The sequence below is a fragment of the Aptenodytes patagonicus genome, chromosome 11, assembly GCF_965638725.1.
Source record: "Aptenodytes patagonicus chromosome 11, bAptPat1.pri.cur, whole genome shotgun sequence".
NCBI classification, from domain to species: Eukaryota; Metazoa; Chordata; class Aves; order Sphenisciformes; family Spheniscidae; genus Aptenodytes; species Aptenodytes patagonicus.
This window is the reverse complement of record NC_134959.1, coordinates 12,203,880-12,227,299: the sequence shown is the minus strand read 5'-3', so window position 1 is coordinate 12,227,299 and position 23,420 is coordinate 12,203,880. Positions and strand designations below refer to the sequence as shown.

The 23,420-nt window shown below is 39.6% G+C and overlaps 1 protein-coding gene across 1 annotated transcript in view; it reads right to left on the bottom strand.

The window, feature by feature from the left end:
- Positions 1-23,420, bottom strand: part of RHPN2 (rhophilin Rho GTPase binding protein 2) — a 33,048-nt gene that overhangs the window by 8,700 nt on the left and 928 nt on the right. The window contains exons 2-7 of the mRNA XM_076349158.1: positions 11,726-11,841; positions 8,396-8,524; positions 4,790-4,865; positions 3,674-3,751; positions 2,843-2,967; positions 1,741-1,907 (exon numbers count right to left, since the gene is read on the bottom strand). Coding sequence (XP_076205273.1) covers positions 1,741-1,907; positions 2,843-2,967; positions 3,674-3,751; positions 4,790-4,865; positions 8,396-8,524; positions 11,726-11,841 — 691 coding nt within the window. The remainder of the gene's footprint in view (positions 1-1,740; positions 1,908-2,842; positions 2,968-3,673; positions 3,752-4,789; positions 4,866-8,395; positions 8,525-11,725; positions 11,842-23,420) is intronic.

Below are 23,420 nucleotides of genomic sequence, written 5' to 3'. Positions count from 1 at the left end.
GTATATTTAATAGGATAAAATCAGATTCTGCTCTAGACATTTGGTTCTACCAACATATTAATCATTTCTATCATTCATCAAATTAAAAACAAACACTAACTGTAGTGCAAACATTAAGTAACAGTTTCACGGATGGAAGCGTAACCTTCAGCATGCACGTCATCCAACTGGTTTAGTGAGTTCTACTAGCCTGCTAATTGCTGATAATACTACAAAAGTGTAACGATAAGACCTCGGCTTTTTAAATGTCCCATCTTCTGTAATCTTACTTCTTGCCACTACATTCAGTTCTGGCCATGTTGTGCTGCATTTTCCTATATCAGTTTCTGAGATTTTTCATTTTTTATGTATCTTTTAACTTATTAATATGCCCTTACACAAATTTGCATTATGGCCGTCTCTGCCTTTTTGCACCAAAAAAACCCACCTGCCCCTTGCCAGGCACATCCCAAGTACTGATAGAGTGCCCTACTGAAAGGAACTGAAAGTACGGGGGGGGGGCGGATTTTTTTTTTGTTCTCAACGTATTTCTGCTTATGCAGTAAGCATATACACACTGAGAGCTTTGTTGAGGATAAACTCTGTGCAACATTTTCCATTCAGCACAGAGAAATGGTTAATACATGCTCTATATCATGTCTCTACCAACATAATGAACAGTGTTACGGAGCCATGCACAGGTACAATGAAATGCCTCCTGAGCACATTGCTTTGGGGCCCTGCAAAGGTACTGTGGTAGCAAATGATGCATTTCAACTTGTGAATTACTTCTGTTCTGCAAATACGTTGAAGTAAAAAGCAGTGATGTTTTATTTGCAAAATGGAAGAAGCAGCAGCAAAATGGAGAAATTTCTCAAGTACTGAAATTTTTTAGATGAAATACAAAGGTTGAAAAATAATTTATTTAATAAATGCATGAAGAAATACTACCAAATTTTTTTGATAGCTGTGTATTCAAGAGGGGTTTTATGACAATCTAACACTGGTCCTCAGTTTGTAGCTGATAAAGCTACTCATACAGTGGAAACCAGTAGCCACAGACTGTTAGTGCAGAAATAGATTTATCGTACATGTTAATTACATAGGTCATGTCTTTAAGCATTATGCGTAGCACAGATGACATTTACAAAAAAATTAGAAAATCTACTTGGAAAAAAAACAGAACAAAAGCTTGTATAACATCTTAGTTCAAGGGATATGATTCCCTGTATTAGAATTTGTATTTTTCTTCGCTTGGGACACAGATTGGTTGATTATTTTGAACCTGTTTGCCTTTGGAATCTATGGAAAATAGGTAGTCAACTTCCAATGAATTGCAAATTCCACCAGAGAACACAGTAAGTTTAATTGTGAAGAGACCATATGGAAAACTAGGTTTTAAACCCTTTATCAACCCTTTAAATTGTTTCTTGTACAGATTTTACACCAGTGTAATATCACTGAGGTAAAAGCAGCTACGTTGGTGAAACAAAGAATGAACAGTGAAGCGGTTAACGTTAGGGCTATTACTCAGACCTTTGAACTGCAGTTTATTAATCGTTAACCACAGCGTTCACTGTCTTTATCTGCATGTTCAGACTACTGTTCCAGGTTTTGAATTAAAGCTTCATCTCAGCTCTTCACTAGGCTTCTTGAATTTCCCTATTCTTCCTTTTTTGGGTAATGCAGAAATCTGCCGGATGTCAGGATGAGATTAGGAACATTTGCATAAAGACCTTCCCAATATTTTTAAATTTGTACCTGCAGCTCTCTGAAAAGCATCAACAGCATTTTCAAGTCCAGCCTGGGTCTGACGATTGCATCTTGTTCCAATCTGGGTGTAAAGGGCTCCAATGTTAAATAAAATACTAGCTTTTTCAAGCAACAGATTTTGCTGACACACTGGGACACCTGTGAAGGAATCATACCTTGGGAAACAAATATTAGAAGTGTTAAGATTAGCAGAGTCCATTGAAACAACAGATATTTTCATTCTGATTTTCCAAAAGAGCAGTGGAATTCTTAATAATTGTTCTGCTACAGTGAAAATGAAGGTGAATAGAAATACCATTATGTACTGCGAGGACAATCTAAGTGCTGCAAGCCAGAGAATGGCTTTATCTGAGGCTTAGTTTTCGGCAGGTTTTACAGCAGTACCTCCGTAAGCATATTTTATCTAACTCAGAAGTGCCTAGAAAACATCACAGAGGCTGAGAGTATACTGGGGAAGTATACATATGTGCTGCTATGTTCTCGTACTTAGATGTTGCCAAAGATCAGCTATTGGCATGGTCAGATCCTCTATAAGCTTGTATTTTAGAGTTTGTTCTTGCAGTTATGACTAGGAATTTAACAGTTCCTGTTGGCTGCATGGTAGTCATCTTTTTTCATCATAAAAATAAAAATTCTGAATTCAGAGTCAAACTTTGCTCATAGATGTAGTAAACACTCCACTATAATAAACTAAGTCGCTTCACCTCTCTTCTGGCCCAAATACTCTTCTTAACAAATTGAAGGAGGGGAATTAAGGTCTGACCCATTCCCCATCTGCTTCGTGCACCAAGGTTCAGAGTCCAGGAAACATCTGCAGTTGTCCAAAATTAAGATTATTCTCTCTCTTTTTCCCTTGTGCTAACCTGTAGCCCAAATCATAATCTAGCCAATGGCTTCACTCTAAGCATGAAAAGGGCATATTGTATTCAGGTTTACTCTTAACGCTAAAAAAAAAAAATTGACAACACACGCTGCAGGGAGTGGGGGGCAGAAACACGCTGACATGCTTCAATTTAAGCAGAAGACAGTTAATGATTAACAGTGTTCTGGAAAAAAAAAGACAAAAGATGGACACGAACTACACACTTACCATGTAAATAAAACTCCCATGTGCCTGGTGGGTGGGAAAAATCTGTTTTCTACATAACCAAGTTGAAGGAAATAGCTTATCAACATCTCGATGCCAGCTTCATCTCGGCTAGGAGTGCGGCAGGCCTTAAAATACAATAGATTAAAGTGTATTCTGTTGAGTTACAGGATGAATACTGAAACACCAAGGATAAAGCTCTGCTTCCCTTGGACTTCTGCATATCATAGAAATGTGTGGAATCTGAGAACAGCAAGCTTAAGGCCATATGGATGCATTCCAAATAAAGAGTTTTTCAGTTGCACATAACCTTTAAGGAAGCAAAGAGTATCTGTTTGGCAAGTCGCAGAGTTAATTAAAGAAGCAAAAGGCATCTGTTTGGCAAGTCTCAGAGTTAATTGAATACAGATTGTAGGTATTTTATGAAAGCTACAAAGAAAGTTTAAGTTTCTAGTATAATACAGGAAACACAATAGTTAGAAGTAACCACCATTCTACTACAGTCTTTTGCCAGATGCATTCACTTCAACACTCTTCCTGCTAAATTTAAAATAATTTAAAGAAAGTAGTGAAGACAAATCTTAGATTTACAAGGTTTAAAAAGTTGTGTCAATAGCTCGATCACTTTGCATAACTTCATCTTTTTCTTCACTTGTTCTTTACTCAGATTGTAAAGCTCTTGGACAATGGAGATTCATGTTCCATATCTCAGAAATGGAGTCAATAAGAATATGGTAAGTTATAAGTAATAGTGGCATATTCTGATTCCATACAAATGTTGTTATTTACAACTGTAGATTAAAAGACCTCATGGTATGCCATACTTGAACTTACTTGTCTCAGATCCATGAGATCTGCTATTTCGTCTTCATACTCAGAACTGTCTTCACTATAATGTTCCAGAATAAAGTCCTAAAAAAAAAAAAAAGGTAAAAAATTGGAATACCTAAAATTAACCTAAACTATTCATTAATTTTTTTCTGCAGCTGCAAACAGTACAAAATTGATTCAGTTGTGATTTGCATGTTGTCTACTCCCTTCCAGTCCACAGTATAGTAACATATAGCAGTGAGACTAGAAAAAGACAATAAAACTAATAATTTGATTTGGTATCCGAGACAAGAAATTTCAGTCTGGTGTAAAGGAACCAAACACCTATTACATCAACTTCATTGGGTTTTAAAACAACAACACTTAGTGGTTTTGAAAGCGACAAATGAACCCTGTTAGCTAAAACAACAAGGGAATCAAGTGACCATAAAAACTTGTTACCAGAAAGAGACTGCCAAATTCTTGTCAGCTATATTAGCGCAATTCCACTTAAATTAACAAAGCTGAGATGGCATAAAGTGGTACCATAATTTGACCATGGAGATTAACCTACAGAAGTAAAAGCAGAGACAAATGCTACGGTGATATAAGATGATTTACCATGAGATAAAATCTACATTGCACAATACACAGTAAGTAGTCCAAAAAAAGTACAGAAGGTGGCTCAAATAGCCAGCAAAGTGTATTAGCCAACAAACAAGCAGTGTTAAGGCTGCAACACTGCTTCCCAACTGAGCTAGCTTGGTTAGCGCAGGTTGGAGTATCACTGCGTTATGCTGAGTAAAACCTTAATTACTACTTCCTTTCACACTTAGAGTAGTAATCAATAGTCTGATTGGAACCAAAAAAATGTAGAAGGATTTTTTTATTCTTGTTGGTTTAACTCTACTGTCTCTACAGTGGGATTTCTTACAACATTTTCTGATCTCTTGTCCTAGTTAGATATTAGCAATGACCCAAATAATTGGTGGTTAATTTTTAAACACATTGTGATCTCAGTTTTAGGGCAAATGAAACAAAAAATAATTTGTACTAAATTACTTCTGCTTTTTTAAACAAATCTGAAATGGAAGTTATTTCTGTTAACTATTCATTCTGAAATGTGTCTCAGAAATTTACCTTGAGGGGGAGTGTAAAGTCCACTTCTTTGGTTTCCTTCAGGCCAAGAGGTACCAAGGGAATGCTGAAAGTCTCTCTATGGAAAAAACCAAAAAGATTCAGAAATATTTGTTTTCTGTTTGTCTGTTGATAAGATAATTACTTTTGTTTCATTTGATGACAGAAAGTTAGTATGCTGATGGGTGTTCAGGTAAAAGGTACATAGTTTACAACGGTTCCTTCCTGTCCAAGAAAGTCTACTTAATGGCCTATGACTCCTCAAGAAGAGAATGAGGAAAGCTACTTGCCTGTGCTTTTTTTTTCATTTGAGCCTATTTTTCCTTCAAAGGAAAGAAAAGGAGACTCTCAAAGGCTGGCTTACTGCAATTTAGCTCAACCTTTATACACCTGCACAAGATATATGGACAGAAAACAGCTCCACAGCTGCTAGGAGATCTGCCATGGTAAGAGCTATGGCAATCATCAATAGTTATCGGTATTTTACATGCTACCAATGGATTCATATGTAGAAGCGATGTGTATCTAACACGGGGAAAAGCAGGGCCAAAGTATACCAACTTTAACAGTGAAAGGTCTAAGACGAGGAAGTCTGAGAACTACTTAGTTTATAGACAATGCTAGGTGTTAACCTCTGAACAAGTCAACCTCTAAAATATCAAAGGGCAATGAGAACTGTGACTTAAAAAAAATCTGATCCTCAAGAGAATACACATCTGTATCAGAGACTTAAAACCAGATCATATTAGTAAACAATGCTAGCTAATAAGACTATTAAGAATTCAAGAGCACCATTTCTCCCTCAAAAACTACATATAATGCTCTTCCACTAAGCATATTACCCAATTATAAAAAAGAAAGATCAGAATTGCTTCCAGATACATAGTTTGTTGAGTAGGTTTAATGGATCAGTATCAGGCAATTATAAGGTTTATCTGACATTTTCCTTTTTCCTGAAAACAACTGATTGACTCTCTAATCATTGTTTAGAGCGTTCCATTACCAACTACAAAATCCTATGGGTGAGATTCATTTATGGTCTTAGCAGCAAAGCCAGCAAAATCACTTTCTTACTGGTGAAAACTCCACCTCAGAAAGGTGGGAGTAGGAGTGCAGCTTCCTCAGCAGAGGAAGAGTCCTTAAACCGGTTGGCACGATCCAGAAAGTGGCTCTGCTAGCTTGAAAAGGACTTCCAGGATACAGAGCCAAAACACCACTGCAGGTAGTGCAAATGATCTGATTTCTGATGATGCTTTTAGGGCAAACCACAACAGTTTTACAACAGATTATATCAAGACTTTTTCCCCAAAAGGAAGTGAGACACATGCAAAAGAAATCCTAACTTACTGATTTCTAGTACCACCCACGGTCCCTGTAGACACCAGCATTTGTCATTCAAAGGAAGTGAATTTCTATTTTTTAAGTTTCTAAGGTGCCACACCCATGGAGTCAACATTATGGGGGCATTGAACAGTTAGGGAGGTGATCCTGGATTTCCAGAACTGAGTAGAAATAGCGTCACGCTTCTCAATCCAGCTGAGATGTGTGGAAGTACTGGGAAGGCCAACCCTTCAGATTGGTGTAACCTAGTAACATGGGTGTGACCTCATGTTGATGACTATATGCACAATAGATTCAGAGAGCAACTATTAATAGCTATTTGCTATTAAAGGCTGAAGAGCAGTTACAAAGGGAGTGAATTATTTTAGCTGATGGAACATAAAAAGCATTTCGAGCTTAGAATGAACAGCATCAGAAAGGTAAAACACCATTCAAAACAGATTGGGGAAATAGGATCAGGAGAGAATAAAAAGCACTACTGTCCAGCCGCAAGGCTTCTACCTGCCTTGGGGCCTGATCTACGGCTCACCCTTCATTGAGAATCCAAATATTTCAAATATTCTTTAGCTAGAAGAAAGACTAGTACTTGTGGAGTCTTGCTCTCATTCCCACAGCCATGGTGGGATGCTCACATGCATTTATGAAGACTGGTAAAATCTTGAACAAAAAACATTTTCACATCAAATAGTTGTCAAAGTTTGACATGGGGGTGGAGGGCAGGAACTTTAGCACAAGTTTCTTTTTGAGAAAAATGAAACGTAGATATTTTGCACAAGGTCAGCATTTAGTTGAAAGATACCTCACTGGAAATATGCTTAGTCCCTCTACATTAAGAATTCCTTGTAGTCCACCTGGAGGTTAACACCTAACTGAGAATAGTGCTAAGAGGGACCCAAAATTACACCCCCCTCATATGAAGCTGTGCTGGTTTTGGCTGGGATAAGAGTTAGTTTTCTTCGTAGTAGCTAATATGGAGCTGTGTTTTGGATTTGTGCTGGAAACAGTGCTGATAAGACAGGGATGTTTTCATTACTGCTGAGCAGTGCTTGCACAGAGTCAAGGCCTTTTCTGCCTCTCACCCCACCCCACCAGCGAGGAGGTTGGGGGTGCACAAGAAGCTGGGAGGGGGCACAGCCGGGACAGCTGACCCCAACTGACCAAAGGGATATTCCACATCATATGACGTCATGCTCAGCATATAAAGCTGGGGAAGAAGAAGGAAGGGGGGGCACGTTCAGAGTGATGGTGTTTGTCTTCCCAAGTAACCATTATGTGTGATGGAGCCCTGCTTTCCTGGAGATGGCTGAACACTCCTGCTGATGGGAAGGAGTGAATGGATGCCTTGTTTTGCTTTGCTTGCATGCGCAGCTTTTGCTTTCCCTATTAAACTGTCTTTATCTCAACCCATGAGTTTTCTCACTTTTACCCTTCTGATTCTCTCCCCCATCCCACCGGGGGGAGTGAGTGAGCGGCTGTGTGGGGCTTAGTTGCGGGCTGGGGTTAAACCATGACAGAAATGCTTCAGTTTGTGTCTTGAGCTGCTAATGTTAATCAAATAGTAAACGTTTAGTTTTAGGAGCAACAAGACATCTAACTGACACAGAAATCATTGCAGTATTCAGGCAATGAATAATCTTTAACTTTGAAGTTTTCTCTTTGAGGAATCCATTGCAATTTGAAGTTTAGTGCGGTCTTTAAAGTTGGAAAAATATCTTGGAACAATTCCAACTTCATCGACTAAAAATTTATCTATTTTAGCCAGCTAATTTATGAATTTCTATCACTGAAGTGCACACCTTAAAGATTACCTCAAAGTCTGCTCTGAGCTCCAAATCGGTGTTGGACTTCTACTCTCCAGCTAAAGAGAGGACTGCTGTATGCACTGCATTTGAGAACAGATATTATATCACTAGGTTTGCTCACTCCAGAATGCACTGAACCGATTAGCCATTCTAGTACTGGAAATTCTGCTAGGTGCCATGTATCTCCCCATAAAGCCACAAGAGCTTTCAGTTCTTGCAATACTCTCCTCCACGAAGGAACTCCGTATCTAAGGATCAGTGGTACATACCTTTCTCAAGTGAAAGACAAATATGCAGACTAACCCTTAGTCAACAAATCTACCATCAAAAATGTTCTCTTCCTATCAAGCTCTCTGTTCTTTCACGCAATTATTGTCCAGCATTCACACTCACCTAGAAACAATTTTGTTTCCAGTGGTAAACAGAAGGATCTGTTAATTATTGAGTAACTTAGCTTTTTACTTACTCTGTATTTTGATAAACTTCTACTGAGATATTAAGTCCTTCCAATTCCTCCTTTAAGATCTGCAGGTCTGAGTTTACAAAACTCAGTTCCAGTAGTACCTGCTCTCGTACTTTGTTGTTGGTGGTTGCTCTGCAGAAAGAAAGAGACGTATAACTTTTTTATTGCTGAGGAAAAGCTTTTGTACATAAGCTTGGTTGACCCCCTTGCTAGCATTCTCAGCATTTTTAAGATTTTTTTTTTTTTATCTCCTTAAGAGATGATACAAGAGCTCATGTTTCAGAATTTATTAGGTTTTTTCTGTCAAGAGAGAGCCTGGGATAGTTTCCAAATAACAGCACGCAGATACATAGAAGGTTTGCTATGTGCTAAATTTTTTTTCTGTGATTAAGAGTCAGGCTTATTTTCAGATACATTAATCAACAAAACTAAAGCATCTTAAACAGAATCACTATCCTATTTTTTGGATTATGCGATCTTTTCCTAGAAGAAGATATGAGGGTGGAGGTGGGGGGAGTCAGGAGATATTTTTTCAAAAGACTTCCCCACTTTATAAACTGAATAATGATCTCTTGAGACTGCTGATCTTAAGAATAAAAGAAAACAACTTTCCCATAAAACTGTTACTACAGAACGTTTTACAACCAAATATACAGGTAGAAAGATATTTCTTTTTAATACAATACAATTTTCTCTATATTTTTTTTGTCAGATGCAAATAGGATTTTTTTGTTTGCTTGTTTCCTTTGCCATTTATATATTTACATGACAACGTTTTGAACTGCCAGCACAGTGGATGTTAGTATTTAGCCCCCCAGAGCATTTCTGTGTAATTTCTTATTTGTGTATTTCAGGATATTATATCACTATTTCTAACTTGATTCTCCATACAGTATTACTGTTTTCAAGAGACTTAAACTGTTATCTATAACCACAGGTATGAGTTTAAGATAAAAGGCCTTGATCCATATCCAGGCTTAAGATACTGTACTCCTATATTAGAGAGTCCAAATCATTAGACAATAACAAACTTGGTTTAAGTTTGCAGCATTTTGCATTTACCTTTATTTTAAGATAAAATTCACCCACATAAATATTTATGAACAACCCTCTCCTACATCTAGGCTCCCCTTGGAACAATCCTCCGGTTTTATGGAGCAGCTTGGTGAAGAACTAGTTATTCCAAGGCTAAAATTCTAAGCTTGTACTTCATATTATAAATATGCATTATCTGTGAATTTTCTATGCTGTACTTTATTGAACACCTGAGATTGCTTAGATTAAGCAATGTTAACATCTGCTGCCTGCATAAGTCAAACTGGACACAAATTCAGGGTGGAGTGGATCTTCCTAGATAAAGGCAGCACCACCACCAGTTATGGGCGAGCTGTGACGCTAGCAGTGATTTAATTATGATGTTATTAAGGCTCCATGTTTGGTCTAACTTACCATCCTCCACAGGAGGGATTCTAATATCTTTCTCAGAAGCCCAAATGGTCCATCCAGGTGAACTTCTCTAATATGGCTATATTGCTTTCAACATCCATGCCAATTTAGAGTTAATTTGATTACCTTTTCATGTTGTTGCACTGTAGACATACTTTGTCATAACAAACAGCAACAGGGGCAATGTGATATCCTTGAGATCCACATAACTCTACTCTGAATTCAGTTTTAACTCAGAACTTCCAGAACAAAAAGACAATGAAAAAGGAGAGGGTGACTTTCAGAGTCTTTGCACTATATGGATCATTTGTTTCAAGCCTAGCGTTTACTTTCAGCCGAAAGTAAAGAAACCCGCATTTCCAGTTTTTTCTCAAGTCCTATTGCAGAAGGCTCCTTGTGGACAGCAGTTGGTTTGCTTCTTTTACAACTTGATGAAATGCAAATAGAATCAGAACACATAAAGCTCATTTATTCATGTTTTTCCTTAGGAGACTGTAAATACATCTAATCATGTGAACTATCTAGTGGTCAGGTTACTTTTAAAATTGCTTCTTTCAAAGAGCTAACAAGTTTTAATAGTCTAACAGGTGTAAATTCATTTTAGATTTTTAATAACTTAGGAATCAGTCTGATCCTCTACTCTTCAAACAGGCTTAGTTCCCACTAAGCAACTTCAGTATTTCAGCAGTTAAATCAGGAGCCGAACTTTAGGACATCTTTAGGTTGAATGTTAGAGTAACCAGTGTTCACATTAGATATTACCCATCTCTTTAGCCTTTCCAAAACACTCCTGAGTTGGCATGCAGAAACATCTACTGAATGAACAGTGTTCAGTTTCAAAAGCAGATACAAGGATTTCGCTATGCATACAAAAGGTAGCAAAAGACCCTAAGTCTTACTCCTTAAGTCAATTATCAGAAAACAAAGCAAAATGTAGTCAGTCACAGAGGCTAAAACTACATAAGCTTTGGACCTATCACCTCTTGCCAAGAGTGGAGATAAAGGCAGGTGACAGGCAAAGGGCAACCTATCAGTTAATGGCAAGTTTAAGAAAAGTGAATTTATCCAAGCATTTGCACTTCTCTAAGGGAAGTATATTGACTATTTTGTTCTCGGAGACCCATTGTTCCTCCAGCTGCAGAGAAACAGACGCTATAGGAGACTATTGCAGATGAGTATTGGGGAAATTTGCAGCTACAGGACTGTTTGCTAAGCAGTTAATCACGGGATGTAATAGCTTCAAGACAGGGTCAACATTAGGCTATTCCTGTGGGGACAGCCACATAAGAAACTGTCTTAGAAAAAGATTTGGTGAGCAAAACATAACAGATAAAGGGCAAAGTCTCTTCCAGTTACCTCAAACTGTAGGAGAATTTGGTGGCAATTGTAACCCAGCTCAAATTAGATGTGTGCTACCCTGCTGCTCCTATATCACCACTACATGGAATAAATAAGGCAGCTGATGGTCCTTTCCACTGCAGAGCACAGATCTAACAGATCTTGGAAAAAGCAACAGCATAATGACAATACCTTTATTTGATTTAAGGTGTAAAAAGGACTCATTACAATATTCAGCAAGGTTCACTTGCCATTATCACTACCAATAAAGCTGATCAAACTGAGCAACATAAGATAGTCTAACATTCAGCTCATTTGCTACAACACAGCAGCTTTGAAAGTGCACTTTATAGCAGGTAATAACTCTATAGAGCTACAGCATTAAAAAAACTCCAGGGAGATTCACATACATCCAGCAGTAATTTATGCAGCACGTTAGGGGAGCGGTTAGGTGGACTGGGAAAAAGCAATAGCTAAGAGACTTAAAAAAAAATTTTAAAAAGTAATTTTGTTGCTTAGGCAAGAGAACTAGGAAGTCACAACACATACCTTAAAAGATTTTCAGCACCAGCTCGCATTCTTACTGCTCTTAAGATCTGTTGGTTTAGGACAGCTCTTTGATTTTGCAGTTTGCTTCGACCAGTCTCAGCAAGAGGATTACATCCCTAGAATTAAGGAAACGAGGTTTTTTGTTGCTGTTGGAAGAGACTCTGAAAAAGGAGTAACACCGAATTTGAATGAACTTTAATGGCATGGGTTCTGCATGAATACAAATTAACTACATTGACACCAGTGATGAATAACTGATAGTGTCTCTTTTCTCAAACTTGGTCATTACAAGCAAAAGAAACACCATGACCAAAGCATTTGACATTAAAATCCAGGCAGAAAATATTTGTTTTAAAGCTTATATACACGTATGAGCCAGTCTGTTCTCCCCTAGAAGTCTTTTGAAGCTATTTTCCAATTACAACCAAATTTGACAGTGTGTTAGTAAGTTTCTGCGGGTTTCGTAAAAACAGTATCTGGCAAGGCAATAACTCCTATCAAAGCTTCTGCTTAAACTTTGCAAAATATCAGAGTTCCATACTGGGATGTATGCAGCCTTGAAATACAACTCTGTCAGAAAACAGGCTTTGGTCATACCACTGCTCACAGTTTTAAGAACCTTTCTAAGGATCTCTGCTCTTGTTCCTTCTGGTGCTCAGACCTTCAGTACAGTTCCTACCCCTCCTTCCCTAGGTTCCTCTCTTCACATCTCAAAACTTATTTTTGGCACAGTACTGCTTATCTGCACAGCTCTTCTTCACACCTAGGAAATGCTCTTGGATCTTTAAGTCTACCCTGCCCTAACCCAACAGCGCCTTTGCATACTGCACCAAAAATGTGAAGTATGAATAAGCTTTATAAGTTATTTCATCTGTGTATGTTCACAGTGCCAGATGCAATGATTTATCCGCTCATTAGTTTTTCTTGTCACCTGTTGGCCAAATGAAGATTATACACTGACAGCTCAGTATCAAGTAAGATGGGAAATAGAATAATATGAGATGGGATAAGGAATAATAGAGCTTGACAGGGTAAGATGATGATTATACCTTCAGAAACTCATCCGATTAAGCCCTTAAAAAGTAAAGCATGAAATCCAGAATTCACAAGAATTCTCCTGTCTACATGCATACCTTACACAAGCACAAGACAAACTACTGCAACCTGTGTTTGAGCAGGACTGAGCCACTGTATTCTGGTGAGCACTGATAAGCTAAAACTGTTATAGATGAATAGGACTGCATGTTTGTCTTTTTTTTTTTTTTTGAGGGAAACACAATCTTAACACCTTTTTTAAATAGGTTCGAAGTTTCACTTCCACCTTTTTTATTCTTTGCCCCACCCCCTCTTTTTTTAAAGTATCAAATGTCTTTGAATATTAATACTCATTTATAGTCAAATGTCTTTGAACATTAATACTCATTTATAGCCAACCAGCACATCCCTGCAGCCTTAACTACTGATTCTGAAGCAAATAAGACCACTCTGGTTTAAGGCTTACCCTTAAATAAAGCATGTCCTTTTGAGTGGCCTTGCAGGGTATCATTACAAAGCTTATCAGGGTCCTACTGGATTGTGCGTTACACAAGAAGGAGGCTCAGATCTGCGTGATACAAGTCTTCCCTCAAGTACTCCAGCCACTAAATTATGCACTATTTTGGACCTCTTCCTCTTAGTTTTGACTAGAAAAATTTGGTTTTGATATAATAGCATTTAAAAATCTCTCAACAAGCTCTAATTATGAGTGGTCAGGCAATGACATACCAGCACAACAAAAGCAAGTATTTAAATAGAACACAAAGTTCTAATCATCTATTTGAAGTTCAGTTCTTATTTGGGTTGGCAAGTGAAGGCAAATTGACTTGACAATAGAGAAATGAGCTGATCAATCCAGATTACACTAGTTCAACTGAGAAAGCACATAGCCTAATATTGTCAATTTTAAATCCCTAGTTTGAAAAGTTGTAATAAATAGGAAAAATGACAGGAAGCTTGTGCAAACATCTTCAGAAGCATCGTTTGCCAGATAACTTGAAAAAAACATGCCACAGTAAGTTAGTCTTATTGCAGAAATGTTTCTGCATAGAAATACCAATTACAGCAGAAGCCCAAAACTTGGGTGCGCAATATATTCTCTCTTCGTTGAGAAAGCACTGACAGCAAGCACAATACATAGAAGATGAACTTCTTATGGAGAGAACATGCACACGTAGCAAACTCATTCATTCCTCTCAGATTAAAAATAGTCCTTTAACTACCAAATACTTCATGCTCCTTTACACACATTTATACACAGAGACATAAGCAAGGTACACTTAAAGGTACAACATGGTCTCGTATCCACAAGTTGCTTTCTGCTCTCAGCCTGTTTCTTTTTCTGGGCTGCCACTGTTTTTCCCACTTTGCTTTTTCTTCACTTTGTGTTACATAATCTTTCTCTACTACTGGTATTCAAAGTCTTCTCTCCTCCCATTCTATCCATGCCATTTTTCATTTGAACGTTGCCAATTATTTCCTCTTGCTTTTTGCATTCAGTTTGAATACTTGATTCTCATCTTGGGCCTTTCATCTCTATATCCCTGTATAGGTCTGTGACGCTTTCTTCAAACTTCTTTCTCAATCACTTAGTCCAAGCATCCTTCCTAACATATTCTTGCCTTGCCCTTGTCTTCTTTTTCTCTGTAAAGCTGCAGCTTCTCTCCAGAACTCCCTGCCCTTCCTGTGTGCCAAACAAGTTCCATGACATCATTCAAATACTTCTTTACAGCTCTACTTCTTGGAAATTTTTCAGGAAGATCAACTGCCTGATTCCCAAGCCCATGAAGTTTAGTATAAGTGGTATGTTTATTTCAGTGGACCTTTGATCAAGCTCCAACCCAGAAATCAAACAAGCTCCCATTGAACGATGAGTGCAAAACTGCAATGATCTTAAACTCTGTGCAAAGAGAAAAAATGGCAGAAAGTTTCTCTGCGTTTCAGGACCAGCCACTAATCTCTGTATGAAGCTTTAATGCAAAACCAGCCCTGGGGCCCAAGAGGACAAGGCACTGACAGACTGAGGCATCCGTATCACCTCCAGTGTGCCTGGAAGTGCTGCACTTTCGTCTCCTTGATGAAAGGCTTCTTGTGGATAGAGGAGTCTGTTTTCAGGATAGGCTCACCTGCTGCAAGCATATACCTCCCATTTACTTTTCAAAACCTGTAAGGAACTCGTATTTTACCTTTTGGAAAACGTTGCTTTTTACAACTCCTGCACGGGGGATGGGGCCACTCAGCTAGCTTGTGTTCATTTGCAGGCTTAAAGTCTTTATTGTAATCAGGCTGCCAGAAAACTGATGGCTATAAGTCTGCATAGAGGACAGTGAAAATAAACAGTATCTGCAAAAAAACATGGGAAATACACAATCTGGGGAAGATTCCCCCTTGTGTAAAGCACAAATTCCATGTACTAAAAAGTTATTTAGCAGACAGGTCCAAGAAAGTGCTTCATTTTGTTTTCCTCCATGTAGAAGATCCCTTTCCCAGACAGCATTTTCACTTGGTTCACATTTGGACACAAGAATGTTAATGTTCAGTTCATTACAATATCTGGCAGCCAAACGTCCCAGCGGTTTCCACACCTACTGTTTCATTTCTTGTCAACAGGATGCTAGATACTTCATTTAATTACTGTTTATTTCTTTGCCGAGCCAAGACAACTTGGAGAGTGACCTGGATTTTACCCTGGCTTATACACTATCAGTAAAATTATTAATTAATAGCAACAAATCCATGGTTATTACTAAGGAAGTTGCAAAAGTGACCAAGAATGGAATATGAGTTAAGCTTTCATTGCATGTATTTTGGGGGGAAAAAAGAAAAGACAAGTAAATTGAGTAAATCTGCTGTGAAGACAATTCAAATAGTAAACTCAGCTATCAGTTTTAGAGCCTTTTTTCCCCCTCAGAGCATAGCTGCACTTCATAAAGAAGTGTTTAAAGTGCTTAAATATTATTATCCTTAGCTCCTGAACCAATAAAAGCTTTATAAAACCTGAAGTTCAGTTAGCTAGTTACTTTATGTCTTCCTGCTTGGTTGAATAGCATTGTTGAAGTGCAGAATCAGGAAGCTGATATGTTTTTAATATATCATTATCAGGCAAGACCTGCACAAGAGTTATAGATCCTTGCCATATGTTATTTATGTACCTAGTCAGGTAACATCTTGAAAGAAACAGACACTGATACTAGACAAATAAACATGCACCTCCTGATAAAGGCTGGCCTGTGCAGGGCCTGCATGTTTGATAGCAATCCTCTCACTAATTAACAGGGTGTGCGGACAGACTCCAATGGGATTGCTGCTCATCTCTTGTTAGAACTAATGCCTGAGCTTAGGTGGCAGGATATCCCACTGGGTTTTATTTTTAAGTTTATAAACATTATCCCACACACCCTTATTTGGCAAACAGTTATGTTATGAATGCCTGTGGGAAAGCGGGTAATATTCAAGGATCACCTCCTCCAAGCTCAGGAGCGATGCATCCCAACAAAGAGGAAGTCAGGCAAAAACGCCAGGAGGCCTGCATGGATGGACAAGGAGCTCCTGGACAAACTCAAACACAAAAAGGAAGCCTACAGAGGGTGGAAGCAAGGACAGGTAGCCTGGGAGGAATACAGAGAAATTGTCTTGAGTATTTGAGAAGTTGTGGCAGCCTGGTGAAGTTCCCACTGACTGGAAAAGGGGAAACATAACCCCCATTTTTAAAAAGGGAAAAAAGGAGGACCCGGGGAACTACAGGCCGGTCAGTCTCACCTCTGTGCCTGGGAAGATCATGGAACAGATCCTCCTGGAAGCTATGCTAAGGCACATGGAGGACAGGGAGGTGATTCGAGACAGCCAGCATGGCTTCACCAAGGGCAAGTCCTGCCTGACTGACCTAGTGGCCTTCTATGATGGAGTGACCACATCAGTGGACATGGGAAGGGCTACAGATGTCGCCTATCTGTAAGGCCTTTGACACAGTCCTCCACAACATCCTTCTCTCTAAACGGGAGAGGTATGGATTTGATGGGTGGACTGTCCGGTGGGTGAGGAATTGGTTAGATGGTCGCATCCAGGGGGTAGTGGTCAACGGCTCAGTGTCCACATGGGGATTGGTGATGACTGGCGTCCCTCAGGGGTGCGTATTGGGACCAGTACTGTTTGATATCTTCATCAATGACATAGACAGTGGGATTGAGTGCACCCTCAGCAAGTTTGCAGATGACACCAAGCTGAGTGGTGCAGTTGGTATGCTAGAGGTAAGGGATGCCATCTGGAGGGACCTTGACAGGTGTGAGAAGTGGGACCATGTGAAACTCATGAGGTTCAACAAGGCCAAGTGCAAGGTCCTGCACCTGGGTCAGGGCAACCCCCAGTATCAATACAGGCTGGGTGATGAAGGGATTGAGAGCAGCCCTGCTGAGAAGGACTTGGGGGTCCTGGTGGATGAAAAGCTGGACATGAGCCAGCAATGTGCGCTCACAGCCCAGAAGGCCAATCGTATCCTGGGCTGCATCAAAAGGAGCGTGGCCAGCAGGTCGAGGGAGGTGATTCTGCCCCTCTACTCTGCTCTGCTGAGACCCCACCTGGAGGACTGCGTCCAGCTCTGGAGCCCTCAGCATAAGAAAGACATGGACCTGTTGGAGCGGGTCCAGAGGAGGGTCACAAAAATGATCAGGGGGATGGAACACCTCTCCTGTGAAGAAAGGCTGAGAGAGTTGGGGTTGTTCAGCCTAGAGAAGAGAAGGCTCTGGGGAGACCTTATTGCAGCCCATCAGTATTAAAGGGGGCTTATAAGAAAGATGGCGGCAGACTTTTTAGCAGGGCCTGTTGTGACAGGACAAGGGGGAATGGCTTTAAACTAAAGGGGGGTAGATGTAGACTAGATATAAGGAAGAAATTTTTTACACCGAGGGTGGTGAAGCACTGGCACAGGTTGCCCAGAGAGGTGGTGGATGCCCCATCCCTGGAAACATTCCAGGTCAGGTTGGACAGGGCTCTGAGCAGCCTGATCTAGTTGAAGATGTCCCTGCTCATTGCAGGGGGGGTTGGACTAGATGACCTTTAGAGGTCCCTTCCAACCCAAACTATTCTACGATTCTATGATCTCAATGTGACACTGTCTCTGTCAGACCGGGCACAGCCAGCTCAACAGCAGGAGCTCAAGCAGAGCTAGGAAGCGGACGACTGACTGTTCAGGACTCGTGGGATTTTGGGGAGATTTTATTCTACAGATTACATGGGGGTAGAGAGAGTAGCTAGGCAAGCCTGCAGTCAGGTACTCCAGGTTAGCTATGGATGGACAGTATCTTGCCTCTGTACCAGGCACCAGTGCTTACCTCCCATCTGATGGAGCCTTAAAATCCCCCAGTCTAAGGGGTACAGGCAGCATCTTTGTGGTTTTCCAAATTTAGGCTCTAGGCCTTGATAAATTACCTATCGCAGAGGGAAGATAGCTGTCAAAAGTATGGGTCCCAAATAAAGAAGCAGTTGTATTTAATTTGAATGCCAGGAAGTTCTTTCTTCAAGGCAGAAGTATCTTTTAGTATCAGAAATCCAGTTGTGATGGACACAGAAATCATGACTGTTTGCCAAACAATGAGTAATCGCAGTAAGTATTTGAAATTAACATAAATATGATCTATGAAGTAGTGGTTTGAACTTTTAAGATGAGCCACACATTGACTGAAGGTGACACAGAGTTGAGACTGGGTGTGCCTGCTTACTTAAAATAAAACATTCCTTTCCAGCCAGTGCAACCTGTGCTGCTTGTCAAGCCCAGTAGTGTACGCAAATGGCCATATCCTCCAGATGTTTAAACGTGTATGTAATTTAACTTATGCACATAACTTCTTTGGCTGTAAAAGCAATTGTAGTAAACAGCATGATTTGCACCAGTATTTCTAGACTGATCCTAAGTCCTGCTAAATTATTATGTCTATTTCCTTACCTTCTGCTACTATAATTAAAGTTTCTCTTTGCATGTTTCTACTAGTTCAATTTTGAAATTTTAGCTACATACTGCAAGTCTTTCAATAATAGAAGTTTTATCTGAGTTAAAAAAAAAAAGGGGGGAGAGGGAGGAGGAAGATCTGGTCTTCCGGAGCCTGGTCTACTTGTGCCATGAACAAGTATTTTACAGTTCTAAGTGCCTGGCCCCAAAGATTAATATAAAGTTTTAGAACTAAATGTCATATTGAATTCCAAATACTTATTTTTCTATACAATATTCCATCTTGTCACACTGCTCGCTAAGCAAAATGAAAACTAGTATTTCATCAGAGATGTCTGTCTCTTGACTAACCAAGTTTCAGATGACTCTTAGTTTCACATGAAGGCCTACTTTCAGTTTTATGTTTTATGAATTTCTATATATGAGTGGATATGGCATGATTCGGGGTATGAGTCATCGCAACATTGTTTCTGTCCTGCCAGAAAATTGGAAAGAGAACAAATAGGCAAATAAATATTCCTGTGTCAATGCTAATGTTGATGGTTGCCTGGCTACTAATGACTAAAAAGAACCACATGAGCTAAACCCCAGTGGAAGCACAGGTGTAGCAGGTTGGTAAACTGATACATTAACCACAGCTGGGGGGAAGCCCTACAGAAGAAACCCCAAAAGCTAAGGAGGGAGAATTAATTAGGGAAGTGCTGATTCACGAGCTGGTTACCATACCTATCATCATTTTCAGCCTGGTGCTTCATCTATAGAACTGCTTGTTTTCTGTTTTTAGCCTTTTCCCCTGACAGGGAGGACTAATATATACTGTCTTTCTTTCTGAATCATCAGCTTGGTCTATATTATAAGTATCTAGCCTCACAGATGGAACCAAAGCTTTAAGAAAGGGAAGAGAAAAGAAAATAAGCATCTTCATTAAACTGATCAGAATCTAAAGATTCATTAAGCTAGCTGTCCTACTGCTCTGCCTCTATGTAGCACAATGGACTGCTATCCAGAACAACCAAATTGAAGATGGGATGCTTAGTGCTGTACCAACAGATGTTTGGAGAGCTACAGAAAGAGTAACCTTGGAAAACGAACTATGGCTTTTTCTTATCATTTATTGCAACTTCCTGACTGATTAGGGAACTTGAAAAGTTACAGTCTGCATAAGCTGTTACAAAGCAGTAAACAAAGATGGGAAAGATATAGTAGAAAGAACTTGCTAGATCTCTCTTCCTTTCTCTGCTCCTACTCACCCCAAAAAAACCCAAACCGAAACAAAAAAACCCAGGGCAGGCATAGCCCTACTAATAGATCACCATGCAAGCATTGGATCCTGTGACTGTATGAATACTACTTTATAAATATCCTGAGTTCTGTATATTGATGTGTTTTGGGGATATTTGCTTTGTGAAAACTTATTGGTTTAGTGGGGTGATATGCTGTAATGAAAACATAACAGAAAAAAAAAAAGGGGGAGAACAGCTTGAAAAAGAGAGTTGTTTCTCCCACAAGAATTCAAAAGTAACTAAAAAAAACAGGAAGAGGAGTGAGAGGCCAAGCAATCCACAGAGCCATGGCAGGCTTAAAGAATAACTTCCCTAGAGGTCGGAGAAGCATCTCACATAAGCAAAGCAGCACATGAGGACAGACCTGCTTTAATTACTATCAGTCTGTTGAAAAATCCTTCCTGTCTAAATGCCTTGCTCTACTTTTAAAACAAATTGTTCTTTGCTCTTATCATTAGTTTTGTCATTATTTTCTGCTGACCACAGACTGTTTCATAGGGAAGAAAGACCGGGGGCAGAATCTGGATGGACGTGCGGGATACGCATGGTTGATCCACAGGTTGCTGCCAGTAACAGTGAAAGAATGTGGAACTCTGCATGGAGGAGGTTGAGGCACGAGGCTGACGGTCCAAGAGCACTCACACCACCCAGGAGTACAGGTACAGTTTGCCCTGGCAATGTGCCATGGAATATACTGAACTAAGCTATCTGCATGTGATGGTTGAGATAAACAAAACAGTAGCAGAACCAGTTTCCTGGTGCGTTATCTTCCCAGAAAGTAAAAAGTTCTAGACAGAGGCTCCATCTTCTTTTTGATGGAAAGTAAGGTGCTTCTTCCACTTTGCCATATCCTCTTCAGGACACCAGCAAGGATTTTGTTGTTGTTTGTTTTTAAAACTAAAATCCTTCTCACAAGTTCAGTTGCAGCTAACTAAATGGTTAAAGAGGGTTGTTTTGGAGAGGAGATACAAAGGGAATGGAATAGGGGCAACATTGACCGAGTTGCATATAACCTGTGTGGCTGCACATGTAATTTCCTTAAAACTAGATATTAAAAAAAAAAAAAGCTTCCGAGCCAGCTCAAAGCATCTTATAGGTTTAATGAAAATTTAATTTTGCCTATTTAAATATGACAGGCCTTTGCCATGGGGAAAAAGGAGATAATGGACAGAGATGGGGTAAGGGAAAGAGGAAGAGGTCCCTACAGAGCAGGTCTGACATCGCTGGAAGGGAATGGAGAGAGGGAGTCTGAAGAACGGTGCAAGTGGACTGCAGAAGCTGCCACCCATCACATCTCAGACTCACCTGGCAGTGTCACAGCAAGCCTAACTTTTTAGTGTGGCACCAGAAGTCAAAGCAGGAAACAGGATTGTGTATCTGCTTCCCCATTCCTGGTCATGGCCCTTTACATAGAGCCAGTCATAGTTTTACAGGGCCTCCTCCCTACAGGAAAAAAAAAAAGCGCTAAACAAGAATTAAGTAAATAAGTTGTTTTACATATTGCATCTTGGGGATACTGAGGGTTGTTTTCTGGTATGCTGTATTTAAGACTTCAAAAAGGTGTTATACACAAAAGGGCACTATACAAACTTTGAGCATACTTCCCACAGTAATCCATTTATCAAAAAAAAAATATCAGGAGTCTAAAACAAATGGATATTGTATGAACTGCTCAATTTTTGTCAATTATAAGATTTCATTGTGCACAATATTCTTGCAAAGTATGGAAGGTAACCTCATTGCGTAAATAGTGCTTGGAAGCCCCTTTTGTGAGCAGGATTGATACAAAGCAAGTGTTTTCACCTTGCTCCGCAGCTTATAGAATAAAAAGGTCAATTAAGTAAATGCCTTTTGATCTAAAAACACGAGGACTAGCCTTGGAAATTGATGTGATTCTGCACCAACAAGACTGGTAAACCAACCCTCAAACCCTTTCAGGAAAACAAAGTAGCGTGATTTAAAAAGGGAGGGGAGAGCGATACAAAGGAACTCAGGGGGAGGTGGGGGGAGACCCATGGACACACACAAACAGCTCAATCACTACTTTCAGTTACATGAAATCACCCAGCATAGCATTCAGATGAACATGTAAGGCCTAAATATACTATGTCCAAAGTATCTCCTTGGCTTCACAGCTTGTGTCTGTTCAAGATTCCAGGAGTGGGATTGTTTTGGTTTTTGGTTGGGGTGTTGGTTTTTTTCCCTCCCTCCTTCTCCTAGAACTACTGAGTCAGAATGAAAGCTCTGATCTTTGAGACCATTCAACTAATGTATAACACGGAATATTGGTTTCCTGCTTACATCTAACTTTTAGGGACAGAAGGCTTTGAGCATCTAGCCTGATCTGAAGTTTACAACTTTATTAAAGATACTTACAAGCTGGATGAACCTTTCTTCCCCCTGTTCACTCAGATCTTTGAATGTTCCACTGCAACACTGGCTCACCCAGATTTATTTAAGATCCAATTCACAGCCATTTTCTACTGCTTTAAGACATAAGTAATTCAAAAGTGGGAAAGATGCTCATGATTAGGTTATAAAATTGATCTTACAGTATTTTCATATATGAGAAAAACTTCATTCTTGCCCAGGATATGGGTTTTATGCTGATCAAATGCTGTTTCAGTGAACTTAACCCTAACATACAACAATTTAATTGGAAATACTCAGTCCTTTAGCAAGTCTGAGTGCAGGCGATACACTCCTCTTATGACTTATGAAGCACATCTTGGCTTTTAAACTTCAGTTAGTCCCCATCAGTAAAAACAAATAGGTGGAAGAGTTGATTTTTCTAACTTAACAAACTTGACGAGTCAAATTTTTTACTAATGTGCCTCAAGGCAGCCTACAAGCATCCCATACTATAGAAAACATAGCTGTGAAAACTCTGATTCAATTACAACTTTGCCACACTTCATGATTTCCTGCTGTGGATTACTAAGAAAGAAGTGATTGCTCACCAAATATTATAGTAGGATTACTCAAATGAAGAAACCAGACAAGATTTGGTCAAAGTTTTGTTTCAGTCTGTCTAGTTATTCGTACGGCAGTACCGATTCCTTGCAGTATGGCTGGCACAGGTAAAGCTTCGCTCTTTCCAGCTGCAAGCAGTTCCTCTGCTAAAGGGCCGTATTGTTGCTTAAGCTCCTGCAAGCTTATGAATTTGGTGACTACTAGGGGCAAAAACCAAACAGCCTGTAAAGAGGGTAACAGAGCAAAGCATATGTGCCTCCCTACCGTGTAATCCAGGTGGTAGCTGAAGTGCATCATAGGGATACTTTTGGGCAGAGATGAGCAGCAACAACCTGATGTACGAGGCTTTTTTTTTTTTCTCTCCATAGAATAAACAGTTTATGGTGTCGGATCCAGAATCCGCACCGAAACTCCCGTGTACCTACGCCCCTATTTGAAGCCCATCAACAAAAGTTACAGGCGC